Source organism: Seriola aureovittata, chromosome 5 (genome assembly GCF_021018895.1).
Source record: "Seriola aureovittata isolate HTS-2021-v1 ecotype China chromosome 5, ASM2101889v1, whole genome shotgun sequence".
Lineage (NCBI taxonomy): Eukaryota > Metazoa > Chordata > Actinopteri > Carangiformes > Carangidae > Seriola > Seriola aureovittata.
This window is the reverse complement of record NC_079368.1, coordinates 7,800,855-7,821,311: the sequence shown is the minus strand read 5'-3', so window position 1 is coordinate 7,821,311 and position 20,457 is coordinate 7,800,855. Positions and strand designations below refer to the sequence as shown.

At 39.9% G+C, this 20,457-nt stretch overlaps 2 protein-coding genes across 2 annotated transcripts; both read left to right on the top strand.

Moving 5' to 3' along the window:
• The first annotated feature begins 160 nt into the window (after positions 1–160).
• On the top strand, positions 161–5,300 carry kctd9a (potassium channel tetramerization domain containing 9a). Its single transcript, XM_056377421.1, has 12 exons — positions 161–324; positions 646–767; positions 851–894; positions 993–1,089; positions 1,175–1,233; positions 1,336–1,464; positions 1,602–1,669; positions 1,766–1,861; positions 1,949–2,098; positions 2,586–2,691; positions 2,774–2,907; positions 3,687–5,300. The coding sequence occupies exons 1-12, from the start codon at positions 277–279 to the stop codon at positions 3,801–3,803; spliced, it is 1,170 nt and encodes a 389-aa protein (XP_056233396.1). The 5' UTR covers positions 161–276; the 3' UTR covers positions 3,804–5,300.
• A 359-nt stretch (positions 5,301–5,659) lies between these two features.
• On the top strand, positions 5,660–6,316 carry LOC130170225 (progonadoliberin-1-like). The gene is made up of 3 exons (XM_056377422.1): positions 5,660–5,891; positions 5,982–6,080; positions 6,229–6,316. The coding sequence occupies exons 1-3, from the start codon at positions 5,754–5,756 to the stop codon at positions 6,274–6,276; spliced, it is 285 nt and encodes a 94-aa protein (XP_056233397.1). The 5' UTR covers positions 5,660–5,753; the 3' UTR covers positions 6,277–6,316.
• Positions 6,317–20,457: the final 14,141 nt, after the last annotated feature.

Below are 20,457 nucleotides of genomic sequence, written 5' to 3'. Positions count from 1 at the left end.
CATGCATATAATTCACAGAAAAATAAATATAATATCAAAACTAAATAATATCCACAAGTTCAGGTATGACTATGGATTTAAAATGTCTGCCTCTCAGCTTCGTTTAAAATGAAAATATCAGAATCCAATTTTTCGTGATAGCTTGTGAAGGCATCTTTTGTCTCGTGTTGTTGTCTGATGCAGCTAGCTAGCCAGGTTGATTCGGCAAACAAGTAGCTGACTGAAGCTACTTTTTTTTTATTATAACAAAGTACTTATAACCAAAGTGCATAAAGAATGAGAAGAGTTACGTTATTCATTAACGGGACATCTAAAAATGGCAAGGTGGGTAATAACTCAGGCTGTTTAGTCTGAGAGCTTGGGCCGCAGAATGACTGGCTTTTTCCACTGAGCATACGTGTTTCATTATTATAGGTAACTAGTCAATTGTACATTGTAACTACTTCATATTATCAAGAGAAGTCATATGGAGTCTTGGCTTACTTTTTCCTTTATTACTTTCTTTCCATATGTAATTTAAACGTAACTGTTAGCTCACCGCTAACTGCGACTCATTAATCTTGTATTAGACAGGAGTGACCCATTTTGTTTCAGACTTCAATCCCTGACAACCCTCTGAGCTAAAATAATTGTTTTTCTTTTTAGGTTGTAGCAGTGTACGGGACCTTGTCCGACTTACTATCCGTAGCAAGCAATAAGTTAGGAATCAAAGCCTCTAGTTTATACAATGGAAAGGGTGGTCTTATAGATGACATTGCCCTTATAAGGTAAGCTCACACGCCAATAATAAATATGATGCTAAAACATAATGGACGAGTCAGCTCATTGTGTTTATTTGTGCGTCTAACAGAGATGACGACGTGCTGTATGTGTCAGAAGGAGATCCATTCATCGGTGAGTGTCGTCTTGTTGGCTGAAGGAGTCTCATCCGCTGTCAGTCAAAGTATGCACATGGCTTTAGCAACACTTTCCTCTTCTTCTTTATACCACAGATCCTCAAAATGAAGCCAAGCTTAGATCTGATCCGCATGGAGCACATACTGATTGGCTGACCCTTAATATTGGTGGGCGTCTCTTCACCACCACCAGGTATGCTGTGTTCACTAGTTATACACACATCACAAAAGATTTTAAGTTTCATTGCCTTCTTTGCTGACTGTGTTTTTGTGTTCAGGAGCACCTTAGTCAGCAAGGAGCCAGAGAGTATGCTTGCTCACATGTTTCGAGAGAAAGGTAAATTATGGCTACAGAGCGGACTTGCGAGTCAACAAGCATTTCTTTTTTTATGTGAGCCATGTAATTGAATGGGTTTTTGTCAACCTCTGCTTGCTCCAGATGTGTGGGGGAACAAGCAGGACAAACATGGTGCTTACCTGATCGACCGCAGCCCTGAATACTTTGAGCCTATTCTCAACTACTTGAGACATGGTCAGCTCATTATAAATGAAGGCATAAATATACGAGGTAAACTTTTGACAAATCCTAAATGATGAAGTCTACCTGAATCGCTGTGAAGAGTTTCATTACATAAAAAACCTACAACAATATCCTGATTTAGAAAGTAAGCACAGATTGGAAGCATTATCCTAAATGTCTTTCAGGTGTCCTCGAAGAGGCTCGGTTCTTTGGAATTGAGCAGCTTGCTGAACAGCTGGAAGTAGCAATCAAGGTAACAGGAAGTGTAGAAGACAAACATCTTACATTTAGTAATGTGATCCCTCACTTGAATGCATCGTTACTTACCAGATGGTTACTTTCTACACAGAACGCACAGCCACCTGAGGACCACTCTCCCATTTCCCGCAAGGAGTTTGTTCGTTTTCTTCTGGCAACACCCACCAAGTCAGAGCTCCGCTGTCAGGTACAACTTAATGAAAGTGTTTTCATTTTGCTCGTCATGTCACCAAATCAAGTTAAGATTTGACACTATCACTTTTACTGCTTTTAGGGACTTAATTTCAGTGGTGCTGATCTGTCCCGACTTGATCTGCGTTACATAAATTTTAAAATGGCTAATCTGAGCCGCTGCAATCTGACACAAGCCAACCTGTGCTGTTCCAATCTGGAGCGGGCTGATCTTTCTGGAGCCAACCTGGATGTAAGTCTGAAAACTCTCTTGTCAACACTAAATGATTCATGTGCACATGCAATATCAGGCGACAGAAACTAAGTGCAGAATGTAGTCAAAAAGTTTTTCCACTGTGGGGAAGTGAACATTTTTGTGTTATTTTTAATTGTTGGCCTTCGTGCTGGTGAGCAGTGGACCTGGTTTGCAGCCACCTCACACCTGCTGCCCCAACAGTTGTGAGGAGGAAGGGCCATTCTGTTCTTAAACATGTTTGCCAATGTTACAGACCTGCTCTTACAGTCACCACAATGAAAAAATGACAAGCACACTGTTTGTCCTTAAGGGCATCAAAAACTCCGTAGCAGTGTAGGCACCAGGTGTAAACATAGCAAGCAGTATTTTTAAGTGTGGATCTACCAGCAGTCTGGCAATGTAATGAATTTCCTGTAGGGTGTGACTTTTTTCCCATAAGCAATAAAGCATGACTTCATTTGATGTTTTGGTTTGTGTCTTGAAGGGTGCTAACTTACAAGGAGTGAAGATGCTCTGTTCCAATGCTGAGGGAGCTTCTCTCAAAGGATGCAATTTTGAAGATCCGTCTGGACTGAAGGCAAACCTGGAAGGTAATGTGCCACAATTTTTGATTAAAGAAGACCTCATCCCACATTCACAGTCACATTTTAACCAAATGTTTTTTGTAAGCAGGTGCTAACCTGAAAGGAGTTGACATGGAAGGAAGCCAAATGACGGGTATAAACCTGCGTGTGGCCACTCTGAAAAATGCAAAGCTGAAGAACTGTAACCTTCGGGGGGCCACTTTAGCAGGGACTGATCTGGAGGTGAGTTTAGGCTATCAGAGGGGATTAACTATAAAAAAAAATGCTCATGTTGACTCAGTTGATAGCAACCTTTTAGGGCCGGAAAGGATGACATGGTTCCGATCTGATAAATGTTTTCATAAATCATTTTTTAATATACTATATATTTGTGGCAAATCCCAGACCTTTTGCCAAAATAGCTTTATCTCTGATAGTTCAGCAGCAGGATCCCTGGATTTAATCGTAATACAAGGTTTAACCCTCCTGTAGATGGATATGCAGCTAATACAGTGGATACAATGAATGCAGTCTTTTTTATCTTTATTGCAATTTAATGGTTCCGCCTTCGATTGATTTAAGTCTGAGACTTACTTTTGAAAGTAAATAAAAGTGTTCCTTGGCAGAGAGTTCAGTTTGATTTGGTTGGATTGTAAGATGAGCAAGTTTTTGGGTGCACTTCGCCTTGTGTTCATGTAGAGGATTAACTTTTTTTTAACGTTAAGTGTTTGTGATAGTCATCAATTAATATATCAGATTTCATTAAATCTTTTTTCACTGTTTTCACATTAATAGTTCATACACTAAGATGATGGTCCATTCTATAATCAATAATCATTGATTGGAGCCCTACATAGCACTTTGTCTGGAATGAAATTACCAGTAGAATGTGAATGTTTTCAACCTGCATCTGTATAACATTAATTGTACAATAGAGTTCTTCTCTTAGATTGCAGGTATTTTACCAAACCCATTTACTTCTCCTGTTTTACTGTTTTGTCCCTCTTGCCTTTTTTTTGCAGAACTGTGACCTGTCCGGCTGTGATCTACAAGAAGCCAACCTGAGAGGGTCCAATGTAAAAGGAGCCATTTTTGAAGAGATGCTGACCCCTCTGCACATGTCACAGAGTGTCAGATAACTCAGCACACACCTCTAAGTCAGTCCAGTATGGGCCACAGAAGGCTTCTTTAATGCTCTTTTCCTCCAGTCAGCCTCTGCCATACTACCGTACTATCAATCTCTCTTTACCTGTCTGCACTACAGGTAGTTGTATGCACATCCCTGGCATTCCACCAATATTATGTTAGCTTTAAATATCTTGCACTAGAATTTATCCAGGGTTGATCATGTATGTTTGTATGGTAGGATGTTTTTAAATGTTCAGCTGCATATATCACCAAAACAAAGTCATATTCCTTCTGTATGTAGATGTGTCTGGATGCAATCCAGTGACTATACTGACATGTTATGTTAATGGGAGTCAAAATCAGATTATTTGTGTGCGGTCAAGTTCAGAGCACTGAACTTCACTGAATGCTGCTGTAGCAGAAATCGAAGGGGTCACTTACCAATAACTGTGTCATTATATATTCCTTTTTTAAGTATGTAACTTAATTTTGCTGGGTTCAACATATTCTAAAGGAAGCAATGCAAGCCAAAGCCATACAATAGCACAGTCTTAAAGACTAAAAGTGATGTTAGAGCACCGTAAAACTAAGTGGCAGGCTAGTTATAAACACAGCTTGAGTATGCAATACATGATTTACAGCTGTGAGGTTTCTCCTTTACTACTTTTAAATATTGTGATGTTGAAAACACTTTCCTTGTTTTGCGCTCTGTGAATCTACCTCTTTTTCTTTTTCTTTTTTTTTTATCCAGTGTGTGAGTGATCCACAGTTGCATGCATTTGACTGTGACACTACTTATTGTAATGTTTATGTATGCCATTCATTATTCTTACCATTATGAGGAAATGGTCCAGCTTGTCGTGCTTTAACGAGAGCCATTTTTATGTGTTCATATTGTCAAAGTGGGTTTACCTGGAAACATGATTCATGTATCAATGTATATCACTTAATCATGCTTTGAAGTTATTTGCACAAGTATATGTTAACTTGTAACATGTTATACCTTTACACCAAAAATGTTGGTGCTTGTAATCTTATGTAAATCAAATCCAGCGCTTCCAAATCTTTCCCAAAAAAAATCACTATTAGAGTGGGCAGGTGTCGTCAGCTGTTTTGTCCAGGGTCTCACTTCAGTTCTGACTGGACAGCGTCCGTTTGCATGTGTGAAGAGCTATACTCGTCTTTGACTGGTGAAGTTTCTCTAGCTGTAGCTCAAAGCTGCTCCGATGCAATACTATTCACTCAGTTCAATAGTAGGTACCCAGCCTGTGAGAATGAATGATGAAGGCAATCATATTGTGTATTTCACCTTGAGCGTGAAAATCAATTGAAGAGCTATGGTTATTTATTTTAATACATCTCACTGAATGCAATATGCGGCAAAGATTGGTTTGTGTTTGAGAGAGGGAGTGGTGTCGGTCTCCCTATCTGTGATTATTGCACTCGACCGTGGAAATATATATTTCCATAAATGACTGTTATAAATAAACTACAATGAAGAACAAGAAGTCTTCTCACTCATGTGTTTCAGTTGGAAATGAATGTGTGAGTGTTTTTGTATGTTCAAAATAAATCATAAAAGCAGCAGAAAATCACTGGAAATAGCTAAAAATGGTTGATAGTTTGTGGCCAAAGCATGTCCCAAGTGTAAGCTTTTAAACAGCTCTGCGGGTGGCCAGTAAGTGTAGCTTAATCCCACTTTGTGACCCCCCCTGTAGTGAAGTGTTGGGTTAAGAGAAATGGAAGCATCACAGGCTTATATAAAGCTTGAGAAATAGTTTGCAGGAGCATTTACAAAGGACTGCATATCAACAAATCAGAGACGCTGCCTGCTTTCTGCACAGAAGGTAAATAAATCAATGATGGGTTGAAAACCAACAGATTCTGGGGTTAAACTAAAGAAAATTACTGGCATGTATATCTGTGCAAAATAATGTTTTTTTTGTTTCTTTTTCCTCAGAATGGGAATGAAAACCTTGTCACTGTGGCTGCTGCTTGTGGGGATGTTACTGCCACAGCACCGCTGTCAGCACTGGTCATATGGACTGAGCCCAGGAGGGAAGAGGGAACTGGATAGTCTTTCAGACACACTGGCCAATGTAAGCATTTATCATTCTCATGGCTCTTTAAACAGTGGATGTTCCTCTTCTCTCTTATACATATTCATTGTGATGTTTTCTCTTCAACAGATAGTTGAGGGGGCTCCACATGTGGAGACACCCTGTCGCATGTTGGGTTGTGCAGAGGAATCACCTTTTGCCAGAATTTATAGAATGAAAGGATTCCTTGTAAGTTTTGCTCATTTGTCAACCTGTGTTTGGTTTTTCTGTTTATGCATCTTTCAATACTGTGAAGACTGCCAGAGGTTTAACCTCATGGGTCAGATAAAGTTTGAATTTATTCTCACATATTTTATCTTCCTCTCTTCTCTTTCAGGGCAGTGCCACTGACAGGGAAAATGGACACAGAACATATAAAAAATAATGACTGCTTGATTCTACAATAAATAATTATCTTTGCATAATACAGTTGTTGTGGTCATTGCAAATCAGAAATACAAGCCACGTACACTTTTATTCTACTAATGGTTCTCTCCTCTAAATTTCTCTGTGCCGTAAAACGTAGATGTATTTCCTCAAATACAGAATCACCTCACTGTCATGATTTTATGCCCCAGTAGTTTCATAATTTCTGATGGTACACAGCGGAACATGGCAGATTTGTGCAAGCAGTGTTTTCACAGAGCAAGAAAATGTGCACATTGCCATCAAAAATCCCTTTCATTGTCATTGCTGCAGAATAGAAAACCTGATTTGTTTTTGGTTCAGTTTGGCCAGGAATTCTAAAGTGTCAGAAATTTCAAAGATAAACACAACACAGTGGCTTCAGGTGATGATGTATGCAGACAAAAACTGGAGACCGCAGAGTGATGGGTTAAGTTTTCTGAGTGTATCTTACACAGCTGCGACTCTAATGTGATGATAAAATCTGTCCAGAGACAAATAATTCAAAAACCACCTCCAAAATATTCAAAACCACCTCTGAGGTAGTTCCTGTTACAGTAGGTGTCTTCAGGATGATGACACACACAGACTCATAAGGTGAAAACATTGGTATCAACATGAGCTGTGTGAGTACAAAATGATGAATTGCAGAGGTCAGAACTTAAGTTTTTAATTCAGGATATTATAACACATGGTTTTGTTAGTATAACTGATAGTAATCGGTATTTTTGTGCATTTGAGTTCATGGGTTCTTTAGTGTGACAGCATTAGTTTGGTCTTTTAACTTAAGAGTAATTTACTGTACATTGTTTTTTTTTTTGTTACTATATATACACGTTGGAAACAAAAAAAAAGACAGGTTATTGGTTCTTTTTTAACCCCAACAGCAGAGAAAACTGTAAAATGAGAAAAACAGTACAATTACTGGACCTTTGCCTTTTGTGAAGGTCAGGCATTTATTTATGATTGTTACGGTTAGGGCAGTGTGTGTGTGTGTGTGTGTGTGTGTGTGTGCGTGTGTGTGTGTGTGCGTGCGTGCGTGTGTGTGTGTGTGTGTAGTTCCACAGAGAATGACAAGGTTCCAAAATATTATAATGAGCTCATTTGATTCATTATGATGTATTCATTCTAGAACTGCTGCGACACAGAAGACTCATTTTACTGCAGACTCTGGACGGAGAAACACGTATATTGAGTGGAAATTTATTATATTCAGCTCCTGTCACGTGTTTCTTTGTCCAGCTGGCGTGTGGAGAGCTGACACTGAAGAAGAAGCAAGGTAAGAGTTTCTCATTTGACAAATCTTCAATTTCTATTCGCTTGTATGAAGATAGATATTATTTTCTGTATGTACTGTACAAAAACTGTACTGTAATTTACATACATTTAACCACCAACAAACCTGCAACAAAGTATGACTTACTTTATGTTACATAATGCATTAGTAATAATAATCCAATAATATGTGATAATAGGCACTGTTCTGTCAGCATAATTACTTTTACTTTTATGACTAAATTTCTCTGACTTCCAGTGATACACTTGAAGCCAGAGTCTTTGTGAATTCAGCAACAGTTTTGTTTGACAGCAGATGTAAAAGGCTGAAGTGCATTGAGTCCATCTGAGTGATTGCATTTTCTTTTAAACACTTCATGTACATTTCTGTCCTCTTGGCATTCATAGGAGAGTGCAGGGAGTGCGGTGATGCTGCCCAGAATGTAAGCCACATCCATATGGATCAGCTGCGCAAATGGACATGCATACACATCCAGGCCCTTCTGTTCGCTTAAGAGGTGGCTGGCCCCAGAAAAGGCAACGGTTTGACTGGCTCCAACAGCAAAGTAGGAAAGAATCTATTCCTTCATCTCTCCTTCAACCATTGGCCCTTCCTCTCCTTTGTCTTCCTCATATGACCTCTCTAACCTCACTTTTACATCTCCTTTACTTACACCTTAAACTTTTCTCTCTTTCCTTTACTCATCTATTCTTTTCACCTAATCACCCATCCTCTCTCACCTCGCTTCCTTTCTTTCCAAATGTGTATTCAGAATCCATGTGTGCAAAATCAGATTTGTTAATATGTGAAAAAAATCTCCAAGTGCAAATGCATGCATAGATCTGTAAATGTGTGGACATATTTTAAATGCGTACATACTGTACATGTTAATGGCCGAAGTATTCTGCCAACCGTACTACGTGTTGACATATTATAATGCCCACAAGGCTGCTGGTTAAGTCATGTAGAAGCTGTTCATTCAATGAGATGCTTTGGTATGATGCACCACAGTCACACAGAACTTCACTGTGATCCAAGTTCTTTACATCACTGGCCGGGTCACTATCTGAAATTGAACTGCCGACTTTGCGGCTTTTGCATGTTCCAGCATGACCTCTGCCAAAACAGCGTAACGTCTGTTAAAGGTTACTCTTAACCCAGTCCGGTCCTAACTGGCCGACATGTCCTCTGAGGAGTTTGAACACTCGGTGGAAGTCATATCTCTGGCTCATATCTCTGGCAGAGGTTGCCAAGGTAGTCAAAGAGCTCGCCAGAGACAAGGCGTCAGGTATGGATGAGATTCGCCTTGAGATGCTGAAGGCTCAGGGTATTGTTGGGCTGTCCTTGCTGACCTAAATGCATGTAGGTCAGGGAGAGGGCCTGTGGACTGGCAGACTGAGGTGGGGGTTCACTTGTTTAAGAAGGGAGACTGGTGGGTGTGCTCTAATTACCTGAGTATAACACTGCTCAGTCTCCCTGTTCTGCCCTTCCTGTTTCTTTTACATCTCCATGCCCAATGTCCTTCATGGCTGATTCCTATCTGTCTTCTTTTTCCTTCCTTTAACCTCTCACTTCTCCAGTACCTTGCTTTTCCTCCTTCTTTCTCCGACTCTTCTTCTCCGTCTTTCCTCTTCTTCCTTCTCAAGTCCACCCTCCCTCTCCTTTGTCTTCCTCCTGTTCACCTCTTCACCTTCCTCTATCTCAAATCCATCCTTCCTCCCTTTCTCTTCCTTGTTTTTTTTTTACGTTTCCACTCTTTCTGTCTTTTGTCGCTGATTCCTATCCATAGTCATTTTCTTTTTTATCTATTCACCTCGCCAGTACTTCATCTTTCCTCCTTCTTCCTCCACCTTCCCCGTATTTCATCTTCTTTCCTCTACATCCACACATTTCCTAGCCTTCCTCTTTCTTGTACCTCTCTCTCTTCTCTCCTTTTGACTCTTCCTCTCTTTTATCTTCTTCCTTTATCATCCACCCTTCCTCTCTTTCTTCTTCCTTCATCCTGCTTCCTATATCTTTCCACTTTTCTCCCTTTCCTTCCTTTCTTCTCCCTCCATCTCCCATCTACTTTTTTCACTTTCTCTTACTTTTTTTTTTACATCTCCATTTCTGTCCTTCATGACTGATTCCTGTCTTCTTCATTTTCTTTCTTTTGACTTTTGACTTCTCCAGTATTTCACCTTCCCTCCATCTTTCTCCACCTCCCCTATTTCTCATCTTCTTTCCTTTACATCTCCACCTTTCCTAGCCTTCCTTTTCATTTTAGCCTCATCTTTCTTTTCCCCTTCTCTCCATCTTTGACTTTCCTGTCCTCTTAAATAAGTGGCTCTCTCCCATCTCTGTTTATCCGCTTTCATTTAATCCTCCACCATCTCCTTTTTCACCTCTCTCCTTTTCACTCTTCCTCTCCTTTATCTTCTTCCTTTATCATCCACCCTTCCTCTCTTTCATCTTCTTTCATGTGACAGATTCAGTGATTTACCTCACAACATCTCCGTTCTTCCATCTTGCTTCCTTTATCCCTCCATCCTTTCTTCCTGTGTTTCCTGTTCTTCCTTCTCAAGCCCACCCTTCCTTTCATTCTTCTTCCATTGTCCTCCTTCCTTTACCTCTCCACCGTTCTTCATCTTTAATACATTACTAATTTTACCCATCCAAAACTGTCTCTGCCTCTTTTTTCATATCTCCCCTTTACTCATCCTTTTTTATCTTCCTTGTTTTACCTGTTCTCCTTTTCACTCTTTTCCCCTCAACTTCACCTCTACACTTGTGTCACTGGTTCTTCTCTTAACTGTATATGACGCCCATAAGGCTGCTGGTTTGGTCAGGTCGCTGCAGAAGCTGTTGATTCTTTTTACCTTTCTTCCTCTTCTGTCTTTCATAACCCTCTATTTCTTATCCTTCCTTTCTTCTCCCTCTATCTTCCTTCCTTTCCCTCTCCACTCTGTATTCTTAATCCTGTTTCCTTTTCAACAACTCCCTTCCTCTCGTTCTCTTTCTCTCTCCCACTGACTCTTCCTCTCCTTCATTCTCCTTCATCCTCCTTCCTTTAACTTTATGCTCTTCTGTATTTCTTATCTTCCTTTCTTTACCTTTCCTCTTTCTTCTCCCACCTATTTTTCATCTCCTTCCCTTTCCTTCCAACTTTTTGCCTTTACATCTTCACCTTTCTGTTATTCTTATCCTTTCTATCCCACTTCCCTTTCCTCTCTCCCTCTCCTTTGTGTTCCTCACTTTGACTTATTCTCATTCCTCTATCTCCCATCAACCCTTCCTTCCTTTCTCTACCTGTCCTTTTTACATTTCCACCATTTCAATCCTTTATGGCTGATTCCTATCCATCTTAGTTTTTCTTTCTTTTATCTATCCACCTCTCCAGTATGTCACCTTCCCTCCATCTTCCTCCACCTTTGCTGTTTTTCATCTTCTTTCCTTTACATCTCCACCTTTCCTAGTCTTCCTCTTTCTTGTACCTCGCTCTCTCCTCTTTCCTTTTCGCTCCTCCTCTCCTTTATCTTCTACCCACTCATCCACCCTTCCTCTCTTTCATCTTGTTTCATGTGGCAGATTCAGTGATTTACCTCACAACCTTTCCATTCTTCTATCATGCATCTTTTATATCTCCATCCTTTCTTCCTACCTTTTCTTCTCTACCTTTCCTTACTTTCCTCTCCCACCTACTTTTCATTTCTGCCCTCTATCTCCCATCTACCATTCTTTGCTTTCTCTTACTTCTTTTTTTTTTTTACCTCTCCACCCTTTCTGTCCTTCATCGCTGATCTTCATTTTCTTTCTTTCAACTATTCACCTCTCCAGTACTTCACCTTCCCTCCTTCTTCGTCCTTCTTCCCAGTTATTCATCCTCCTTCCTTTACCTCTCCATCTTCCTTCTTCTATACAATATTTCTTTCACTGTCTCTGCTTCTTTTTCATATCTCCCCTTCACTCATTCATGTTTAATTTACCTTTCTGTTGTCTTAGCCCTTCTTACAAACTTCCCCGTTCACCCTCCCTCTCATTATCTTCCTCCCTTTGGTTTCTTTGCATCCCTCTATTCATTCCTATCATTTCTCCACCTTTCCTATCCTCCCTTTTACCTGTACCCTCCTCTCGTTACCTCTGAATCTTTCTTCTTCTTCTATACATTATTTCATTTACCCATCCAACACTGTCTCTGTTTCCTTTTTTCATCTCTCCCCTTTACTCTTCCTTTTTTTATCTGCCTTGTTTTACCTGTCGTCCTTCTCACTCTTTTCCCTCAACTTCACCTCCACATCTGCTTTTAGTATCCCTGGTTCTTCTCTGCACAATTTATGACGCCAACCAGGCTGCTGGTGAACTCAGGTCCCTTGACCTTTCTTCCTTTTCTGTCTTTCATAACCCTCCCTTTCTTATCTACTCTTCCTTTCCCTCTATCTTCCTTCCTTTCCTTCTTCATCAATATTCTTAATCCTGCTTGCTTTTCCTCAACTCCCTTCCTCTCGTTCTCTCGCTCTTTCCAACTGACTCTTCCTCTCCTTTATTTTACTTTCGCTCCCCTCCACCTTTCATCTTTCAACCTCCTTTCTTTTACCTCTTCACCCTTCCTGATCGAATGAAAGAGTTACAGCTATTTTCCCTTCTGTCCCTCATCTTTCTTTTCTATCTATCTCCATACTTGTCTTTCCTTTCCTGGGAAATGAGGGCCTGTCTCCCGTCCATGTTTTATCCACCGTTCCTCTCTCTTTCATCTTCTTTCATCTTCTGGTTGATTCAGTGATTGACCTCACAACTTTCCGTTCTTCCATCTGAAGTCCACCATTCCTCTCCTTCATCATCCTTCACTTTCCTTCACTTTCCTTCCTGTATCTCTCTTTATTTTATCTCTTATCTTGCCTTATTTATGTTTCTACATTTCCCATCTTTCCTCTCCCACCTACATTTCATCTCTTATATACCCTTCCTTTCCTTCTCCACTCAATATTCTTAATCATGTTTCCTTTTCCTCAACACCCTTACTATCCTTCTCCTTCCCCTTCTCTCTCCCACTGACTCTTCCTCCCTTCATTTTCCTTCTTCTCCCCTCCACCTTTCATCTCTTTCAACCTCCTTCCTTTATCTCTTCACCCTTCCTGACCAAAGGGGAAAGGAGTTGCCTTTTACTTTTCCTTCTGTTCCTCATCTTCACTTACTTCCTTACTTCCTTCTCTACCTTCCCTATCTTTCCTCTCCCTTCCTCTCCTTTCTCTTCCTCCTGTTGATTTCTTCACCTTCATCTATCTCCCCTCCACCCTTCCTTCCTTTCTCTTCATTTCCACTCTCTCTGTCTTTTGTGGCTGAATACTATCCATCCTCATTTTCTTTCTTTTATCTATTCACCTCTCCAGTAATTCATCTTTCCTCCTTCTCCCTCCACCTTCCCTGTATTTCATGTTTTTTCCTCTACATCCCCACATGTCCTAGTCTTCCTCTTTCTTGTACCTCTCTCTCTCTCCTTTAGATGCCTCCTCTCCTTTATCTTCTTCCTTTATCATCCACCCTTCCTCTCTTTCATCTTGTTTCATGTGGCAGATTCAGTGATTTACCTCACAATCTTTCCATTGTTCCATTTTGCTTCCTTTATCTCTCCATCCTTTCTTCCTGTCTTTCCTCTTCTTGCTTCTCATGTTCAATCTTCCTCTCCTTCAACTTCCTTCACCCTCCTTCCTGTGTCTTCCCGCTTCATGTATCTCTTGTTCTCCTTTCTGTTGTTGTTATCCTTTCTATCCCACTTCCCTTTCCTCGCTCCCTCTCCTTTGTGTTCCTCACTTTGACTTGTTCTCATCTCCCATCAACCCTTCCTTCCTTTTCTTTCTGTCTTTTTTACATTTCCACCCTTTCTGTCCTTCATGGCTGATTCCTATCATCTTCATTTTCCTTCTTTTATCTATCCACCTCCCCAGTACTTCACCTTCCCTCCATCTTCCTCCACAATCCCTGTTTCTCATCTTCTTTCACTTACATCTCCGACCTTCCTAATTGAATGAAAGAGGTAGTGACGTTTACTCTCCCTTCTGTCCCTCATCTTTTCTCTCTCTCTCCATCCTTGTCTTTCCTCTGCTGGTAAATGACGGGCTCTCTCGCTTCCATTTTTATCTGTTCTCTTTTATTCATCCCCCCTTCCTCTCTTTCATCTTCATCCATGTGGCAGATTTACCTCACAATCTTTCCATTGTTCCATTTTGCTTCCTTTATCCCTCCATCCTTTCTTCCTGTCTTTCCTCTTCTTCCTCCTCATGTTCAATCTCCCTCTCCTTCAACTTCCTTCACCCTCCTTCCTGTGTCTTCCCGCTTCATGTATCTCTTGTTCTCCTTTCTGTTGTTGTTATCTTTTCTTACCCACTTCTCTTTCCACCCTCCCTCTCCTTTTTCTTCCTCCCTTTGACTTCTTCACATCCCTCCATCTCCCATCCACCCTTCCTGCCTTTCTCCTCCTCTTTTTTTACATCTCCATCCTTCCTGTCCTCCATGGCTGATTCCTTTCCATCTTTTTTATCTGTTCACCTCTCCATTATTTTACCTTCCATCAATCTTCTTCCACCTTCTGCTTTCTGTTTCTCTTATCTTCCCTTATTTACTTCTCTACCTTTCCTTTTTTCCTCTCCCTCCCTCTCCAACCCATTTTTCATCTCCTTCCATTTCCTTCCAACTTTTCCCCTTTCCAATTTGTTTTTCCTATTCTTCATCATGTTTACTTTACCTTTCCATTGTTGTTATCCTTTCTTATCCATTTCACTTTCCACCATCCCTCTCCTTTGTCTTCTTCCATTTAACTTCTCATCCTTTCTTCACATCCCTCCATCTCCCATCCACTCTTCTTCACTTTCTCTTCTTTTTTTATTTTACATTTCCATCCTTTCTTTCCTTCACTGATCATCATCCATCTTTGTTTTCCTCCTATTAACTATTCTCCTCTCCATCACTTCATCTTTCCTCCTTCTTTCTCCACCGTCCCTGTTTTTCATCTTCTGTCCTTTACCTCTCCACCATTCTTCATCTTTAATACATTATTTATTTTACCCATCCAACACTGTCTCTGCTCCTTTTTTCATATCTCCCCTTTACTTATCCTTTTTTTATCTTCCTTGTTTTACCTGTTCTTCATTTTCCCTCTTCTCCCCTCCACTTTCCATCTCTGTCAACTTCCGTCCTCTACCTCTTCTCCCTTCCTGATCAAATGAAAAAGAGGGAGTGCTGTTTATTCTCCCTTTTTTCCCTCATCTTTCTTCTCTCCATCTTCATCCTTATCTTTCCTTCCCTCGGAAATGAGGGTCTCTCTCTCCTGTGTTTATCCACCTTCCTTTAATCATCTAGTCTTCCTCTCCTTCACTTCTCACAACCTTTCTTCCATTTCTTCTATTGTGCATCTCTTATCCCTCCGTCCTTTCGTCCTCTCTTTCCTCTTCTTCATTCTCATCCCCACCCTTCCTCTCCTTCATCTTCTGTGATCCTCCTTCCTGCATCTTTCCACTTCCTGTATCTCTTATCTTCCCTTACCTCCTTCTCTACCTTTCCTTTCTTTCCTCTCCCACCTATTTTTCACCTCTTTTTCTTTACATCTCTCAAGTCTTCACTCTCCTTTACCCAACTACACTGTCTCTTCTTTTTTCATCCCTCCCCTTTATTCATAATTTGTTTATCAGTCTTACTTTCCCTTTCCACCTTCTCAGTCTTTTCCCCTCGTCTTCACGGGCAGCACGATGGCTCTGTGTTTAGCACTGTGGCCACACAGAAAGAAGGAGCCGACTTCTTCTCTATCCTCCTTCTTTCTGTGTGGAGTTTACATGTTCTCCTCGTGTTTGCGTGGGTTTCCTCTGGGCTCCCCGGTTTCCTCCCACACTCCAAAAACATGTAGCTCAGGTGAATTGGAAACTCTTCATTGCCCAATAATTAGTCAAGTAATTGTGAAATTTGTGCCTTTAATTCGCAGTAAAGAACTTAAAATGAAATGAACATGTTTGCCTTTGTTTATGTTTATGAATAAACAATTAATTATTCTACAGATTTTCAGTGTTTAATACGTGACTCCATCTCCTATGCAACGCGACATAAAGATCCTTGTTTTGCTTGAAGAGTCTTGCCTGAAGTGATTTTCAGTGTCAAATTTCCACATCACACAGTATATCACTACTACTGTGGCTTTCCTTCAAAAACAAATGTGACCCTTGCAGCCTGTCTTACTTACGGGCAAGACAAGAATTCCGCCTGTTAACAGAGCTCAATACAGCGTTTTTCAAACTTTGCAAACGTGTTACTGTACATGTTCAACATGTTCAAACTAAAATAACCAACATGTAAGCCTATGGTTACATGCTTTTATATAATATAAACATTTCAAAATATTAAAATTTGGTGCATTGTTCCATATATGGAAAATGTATTTTCTAAATGTATAACACAAAGGACCAAACAAGGCAGGGATGTAACCTGTAGAACAGATGCAATGAAGACATATCTCATATATTTACATTGTGTTTGCTGGGACATATTTGGCATTTTAAACAAAACCGAAAAGTAATTGCACATACTTAAAACAGTTTTTATGCTAGTAAACAGCAAACACAGTAGATTACATCAATACCATTATTTTAAATGTATGGGAGGTGTTACCGGTGCCTTGCACAGGAAGAGTCCTCTCCTCTGGATCTTTCCATGGTGCCAACCTGAGTTTGATAACATCCACAAAACCATCTTATAAAAATCCAGCATGTTCCAAAAGTGGCCAGAAGCTTTTGTTTGGAGTATATAAATAGTATGACGCGGATAAAATTGGCTCCATTTCAACCAGAGCAGTACAGACAAACAGATTTAATATAATGTTTAGTTATATATCAGTCTCATTTTTTTTTTTCAGAATGAATATTTTTATGTCTAACACTTTAAATACATTTTGCTGATAATAGTTCTTACTTTTACCTACACAAGATTTTGAACGAAGGACCTTTACTTGTAATGGAGTATTTTTGAATTGTGTGTACTGGACTGCTAGCTCGTGTGATTGTCGGCTGGTGTCTTGCTTTTGGCTGCTGCTGGTGTTCTGTGTCTCCCTTCAGGTCCTCGTGGGCGGAGTTTACAAGTGGGTGCACCTGGACAGTCCATCCATCTCTCACTCTATCGCTGGATCTTCCCTTGTACCAACTGGCTTCTTTGTTTGGTTCAGTTGTACTTCTCATTATTTTACACCATATAACGCTATCCCCTTTAATACATTCTCACACTGCCGATCGACTGATTGACCTTTTCATACATTTGCTAATGTGTTCTGTTTCCATCTGTGTAAATAAATGTGATTGTTTGTTCTTCCCAGTACGACTGTGTGCTTTTCCCTCCTTTCATCATGGCGTAAGAGCCAGGTCATGACATGGGCTACTTAAGTAAATTATCTGTATATTTCTTCTACCGCTGATCATGTCCAGCAGCACCCAACAGGTGTGAGGGTGTAGGTCACCTATTTAGGAGATGTACTCAGAGAAAAAAACAGTCTTCCAGCCTTCTGTAGGAATTCAAACATTGAACTTGGCCGTCTTGATCTTGTCAACTGGACCTGCAGTGAGGACCTCAGTTTGTAGGTTTGTCTTTTAATAAAACTTTAAAATTTTGACCTGAACATTAAACTGTAACTGATCAGGAGAGCGGTGCCAGCCACCAGAGGGCCCCAGAAACCAAGCTGAAGCTGCAGCCTACTCCTTCATTGCTGTGGTAATTTAATGCCTTTCTGATTCATAAAATAATCTGCCAGAAAATCCAAACTCTGTAGAATCTATATTAGCTCTCTGACTGCTGCTGAGATTTTATCTACACTGCTTTTCATATGCCTGGATCAAATCCTGTCAACACTAATTTATTGTAATTTACTGTACTTTATTGTATTTGTTAACCATGAGGAAATGTGCCTGGAGCCAATTTATTGTATTGTAATCGCTCATTGTTTGCTTGTCTTGTTTCATGCACACTCCACAATCTCCTTTGGATTATAAAAGTGATTATTATTGGATGGATAAGCAACATGAAAATTATTTGAGCAGGCGACACGTGTGTGTTTGCCAATAGAGTATGGAATTTAAACAAAGTGAAAAACAAATCGAAGTGTATTCATCATGGAGATTTGACGGTGATACAACAGCCTGTAATATCCTGCTGACCAGAATACGGGGTGGCCATGCTCTTATCTTCAATGGAAAGTGTGTTTTTCGAAGTAGTTCAATCTGTCTGTTATTCAGCAAACACACACACGACAGAAAATCACTTCCGTGGGTTTTCGTCTTGTTGATGAGATTGTAGCTACATTCACTGAACATACACCGCGACACCATATGAGTCAAGTATTGTCCTTTATTGGAAGTGATTTGATAAGGGATAAATATATGAAAGGTAAAAGCACAGGACATAAAATATTTACTCAGGATCAGTACCGTCATGAACAGTAACTCTCAGTGCCTGTCTACCCTCCATTTTACAACCAAAGACATCAAATCACACGTTACAAGAAACATTATTTACTATTTCTAAAAAAGGAAAAATCTAAGCAGTGCTAACTTGTGTTATTAAAGAATAGTTTGACAAAAGTTGTTATTACAAACTGCACTTGTTTTGTCTGCACAATGAAGCTGGTTAGTTTAGTTTTGCATTACTATAAAATGATAAACAGCTAGTGTTGCTCTGTATCTATATCTAACTCCCAGCAAGAAAGTGAGTTAGTTTATTTTTCAAAATATTAAACTCTTCCTTTCAAAATTAATCTTTTATCTGTACATTAAATATGTAGCTACTGCCAACAGCTGGTTAGCTTAGCTTAGCTTAGCATCAACTGGCCCAGTAAAAAGGCAACAAATTTAATCCAGCAGCGCTTTTAACATTCCCATATTATATAAGATTAGCAAAATCCGTACTGAAACGTAAGTGTAGAAATGACAACCAATTAGCCAAGTTACACATCCCTGTCTTTAGCAACATATTTGCTGTAGCCTACAGATAACTCTCAGCCACAAAACTACTTTTTTTTCTTTCTTTTTTTTGCAAAATCCTTAAACAGGTGTCCTAGCAAGCCATGCCAGTGAAGCAAAATGGCTCTGGTACATCTAAAGTTGAAAGAATGGATGGATGGATGGATAGATAGATAGATAGATAGATAGATAGATAGATAGATAGATAGATAGATAGATAGATAGATAGATAGATAGATAGATAGATAGATAGATAGACTTTCATCACTATGATCTTGCCCTGACAATTTAGGGCCTGGCCTTTTTGTCTGACCTTCCACTTTCTTTGATCAGAAGAAAACAGGTAGCCCACAGCCTGCTTTAGTTGCCTGGTTACAGCTTCCTCAGGGGTTTCAGTGGGTTTCCTTCAAACTGACAGAGAGCACCGAGCTATTAAAAGCACTTTATTAAACACTGACAGAGGAGCTACGCCAGGCTGAGTCAGTTTTAGTGGAACCAGGTCACTCAAATATTTGTCTCATATGAAAAGAAGGACAACAAAGAAAGTGAAACGTAACAGTTATTGCTGGGGATAGCACATAAAGTAACTTTCCTTTTGACTTGCATTGGCTTATCAAGGTGATATAATTGTAAGCTGTAACTGGAAAGTGATAAGGATAAGGAGCAGTGTGTCACAGTAAAAACAGGTGTACTAATGTAATGATAGTTATATTCTTTATTTGGAGGCTAGAAGTAGTTTCACTCACGGGATCTATCTATCTATCTATCTATCTATCTATCTATCTATCTATCTATCTATCTATCTATCTATCTATCTATCTATCTATCTATCTATCTATCTATCTATCTATCTATCTATCTATCTATCTATCTTATCTTGTCTTCTTTTTGAACACTGTACATGCATGCAATGACAAAACTAATCCTGAGGAAAAACTGTCCGACACCACTCAGGGGGTTGCTGTTCCCAGCTGTCAAGTCTGCTTGTGTTGTGCAAGACAAAACTGTATGTGTGTTTGTGTTTTGTGTGGTGTGTGTGTGTGTGTGTGTGTGTTATTAGTACTACAGAAGACACAGAGGAAACTGAGGTACAGAATTACTTTCCATTATGCAAGTGATACGTGGATTTTTATCAGTAGCAGGAGACACGCAGGACTGTTTTCCCATGAATCTACTCTGGAGGGTTACAGGACATTAAGTGGCTGAGGCAACATTCATGCTGTTATGGTATCCAAACTAATGAATAAGTAAAACCTGGAAATACCCCCTGAAATAAACCTTTTACTTACAGATCTGATGAATCAGGAAGCACCTGATACGAGGCGGAAAGCGGAATTAGGGCAATCCAGTAGAAAGATAAGACAACAAGGAAATTATTGACTGAGCTGATCTATGTGTTTGACTCGTCCATGAGCTATCTGCCTGTTTCAGTGTATCCTACAGATATATGTGTATGACAGCATGATTAGGATTCCAGTGTCAGACTCCCTTTGACCTTTTCATATGCCAAAACAAAAAAGATCAGTTCCCTCTCACAAGGGATCAAGGTGAACGAGGCCAATGACTTTGATTTTTAGCTGAAAAATTATTTTGTCTTCTGTATTGAGGCAACTTATATAACTTCTTTCAGGCTCAGCATGGACCCTGCAGACACACATTATACTGTAGATGCTGTATGCGGTGAATTCTGTATTCATCGTTTGCATCCTCCTGAGCTTTACAAGTGTTGGATAGGGAGAAGCATTCACACCTCTGGAAAGATGCTCTTTCTTTTAAAAAAGCAACAGAAAGCACTGAAAGCTGTAATTCTTAATATGTGAACAAGGCAAAATGTGATGCATTTTCTTACACTAGTGAGGCAGGCAAAGTATGTGACTGCGGAGGATATAAACACTCAAAAGAACAGCTTGAGGAAATCTCCGGC

Excerpts from the sequence above, each read along its gene's own strand:
- kctd9a (XM_056377421.1), top strand. The coding sequence starts at position 277 with ATGAGAAGAGTTACGTTATTCATTAACGGGACATCTAAAAATGGCAAG. Across the intron at positions 325-645 it reads GGACATCTAAAAATGGCAAG|GTTGTAGCAGTGTACGGGAC; the intron begins GTGGGTAATAAC and ends TTTTCTTTTTAG. Across the intron at positions 2,692-2,773 it reads ACTGAAGGCAAACCTGGAAG|GTGCTAACCTGAAAGGAGTT; the intron begins GTAATGTGCCAC and ends TTTTGTAAGCAG.
- LOC130170225 (XM_056377422.1), top strand. The coding sequence starts at position 5,754 with ATGGGAATGAAAACCTTGTCACTGTGGCTGCTGCTTGTGGGGATGTTA. Across the intron at positions 5,892-5,981 it reads TTTCAGACACACTGGCCAAT|ATAGTTGAGGGGGCTCCACA; the intron begins GTAAGCATTTAT and ends TCTCTTCAACAG. Across the intron at positions 6,081-6,228 it reads ATAGAATGAAAGGATTCCTT|GGCAGTGCCACTGACAGGGA; the intron begins GTAAGTTTTGCT and ends CTTCTCTTTCAG.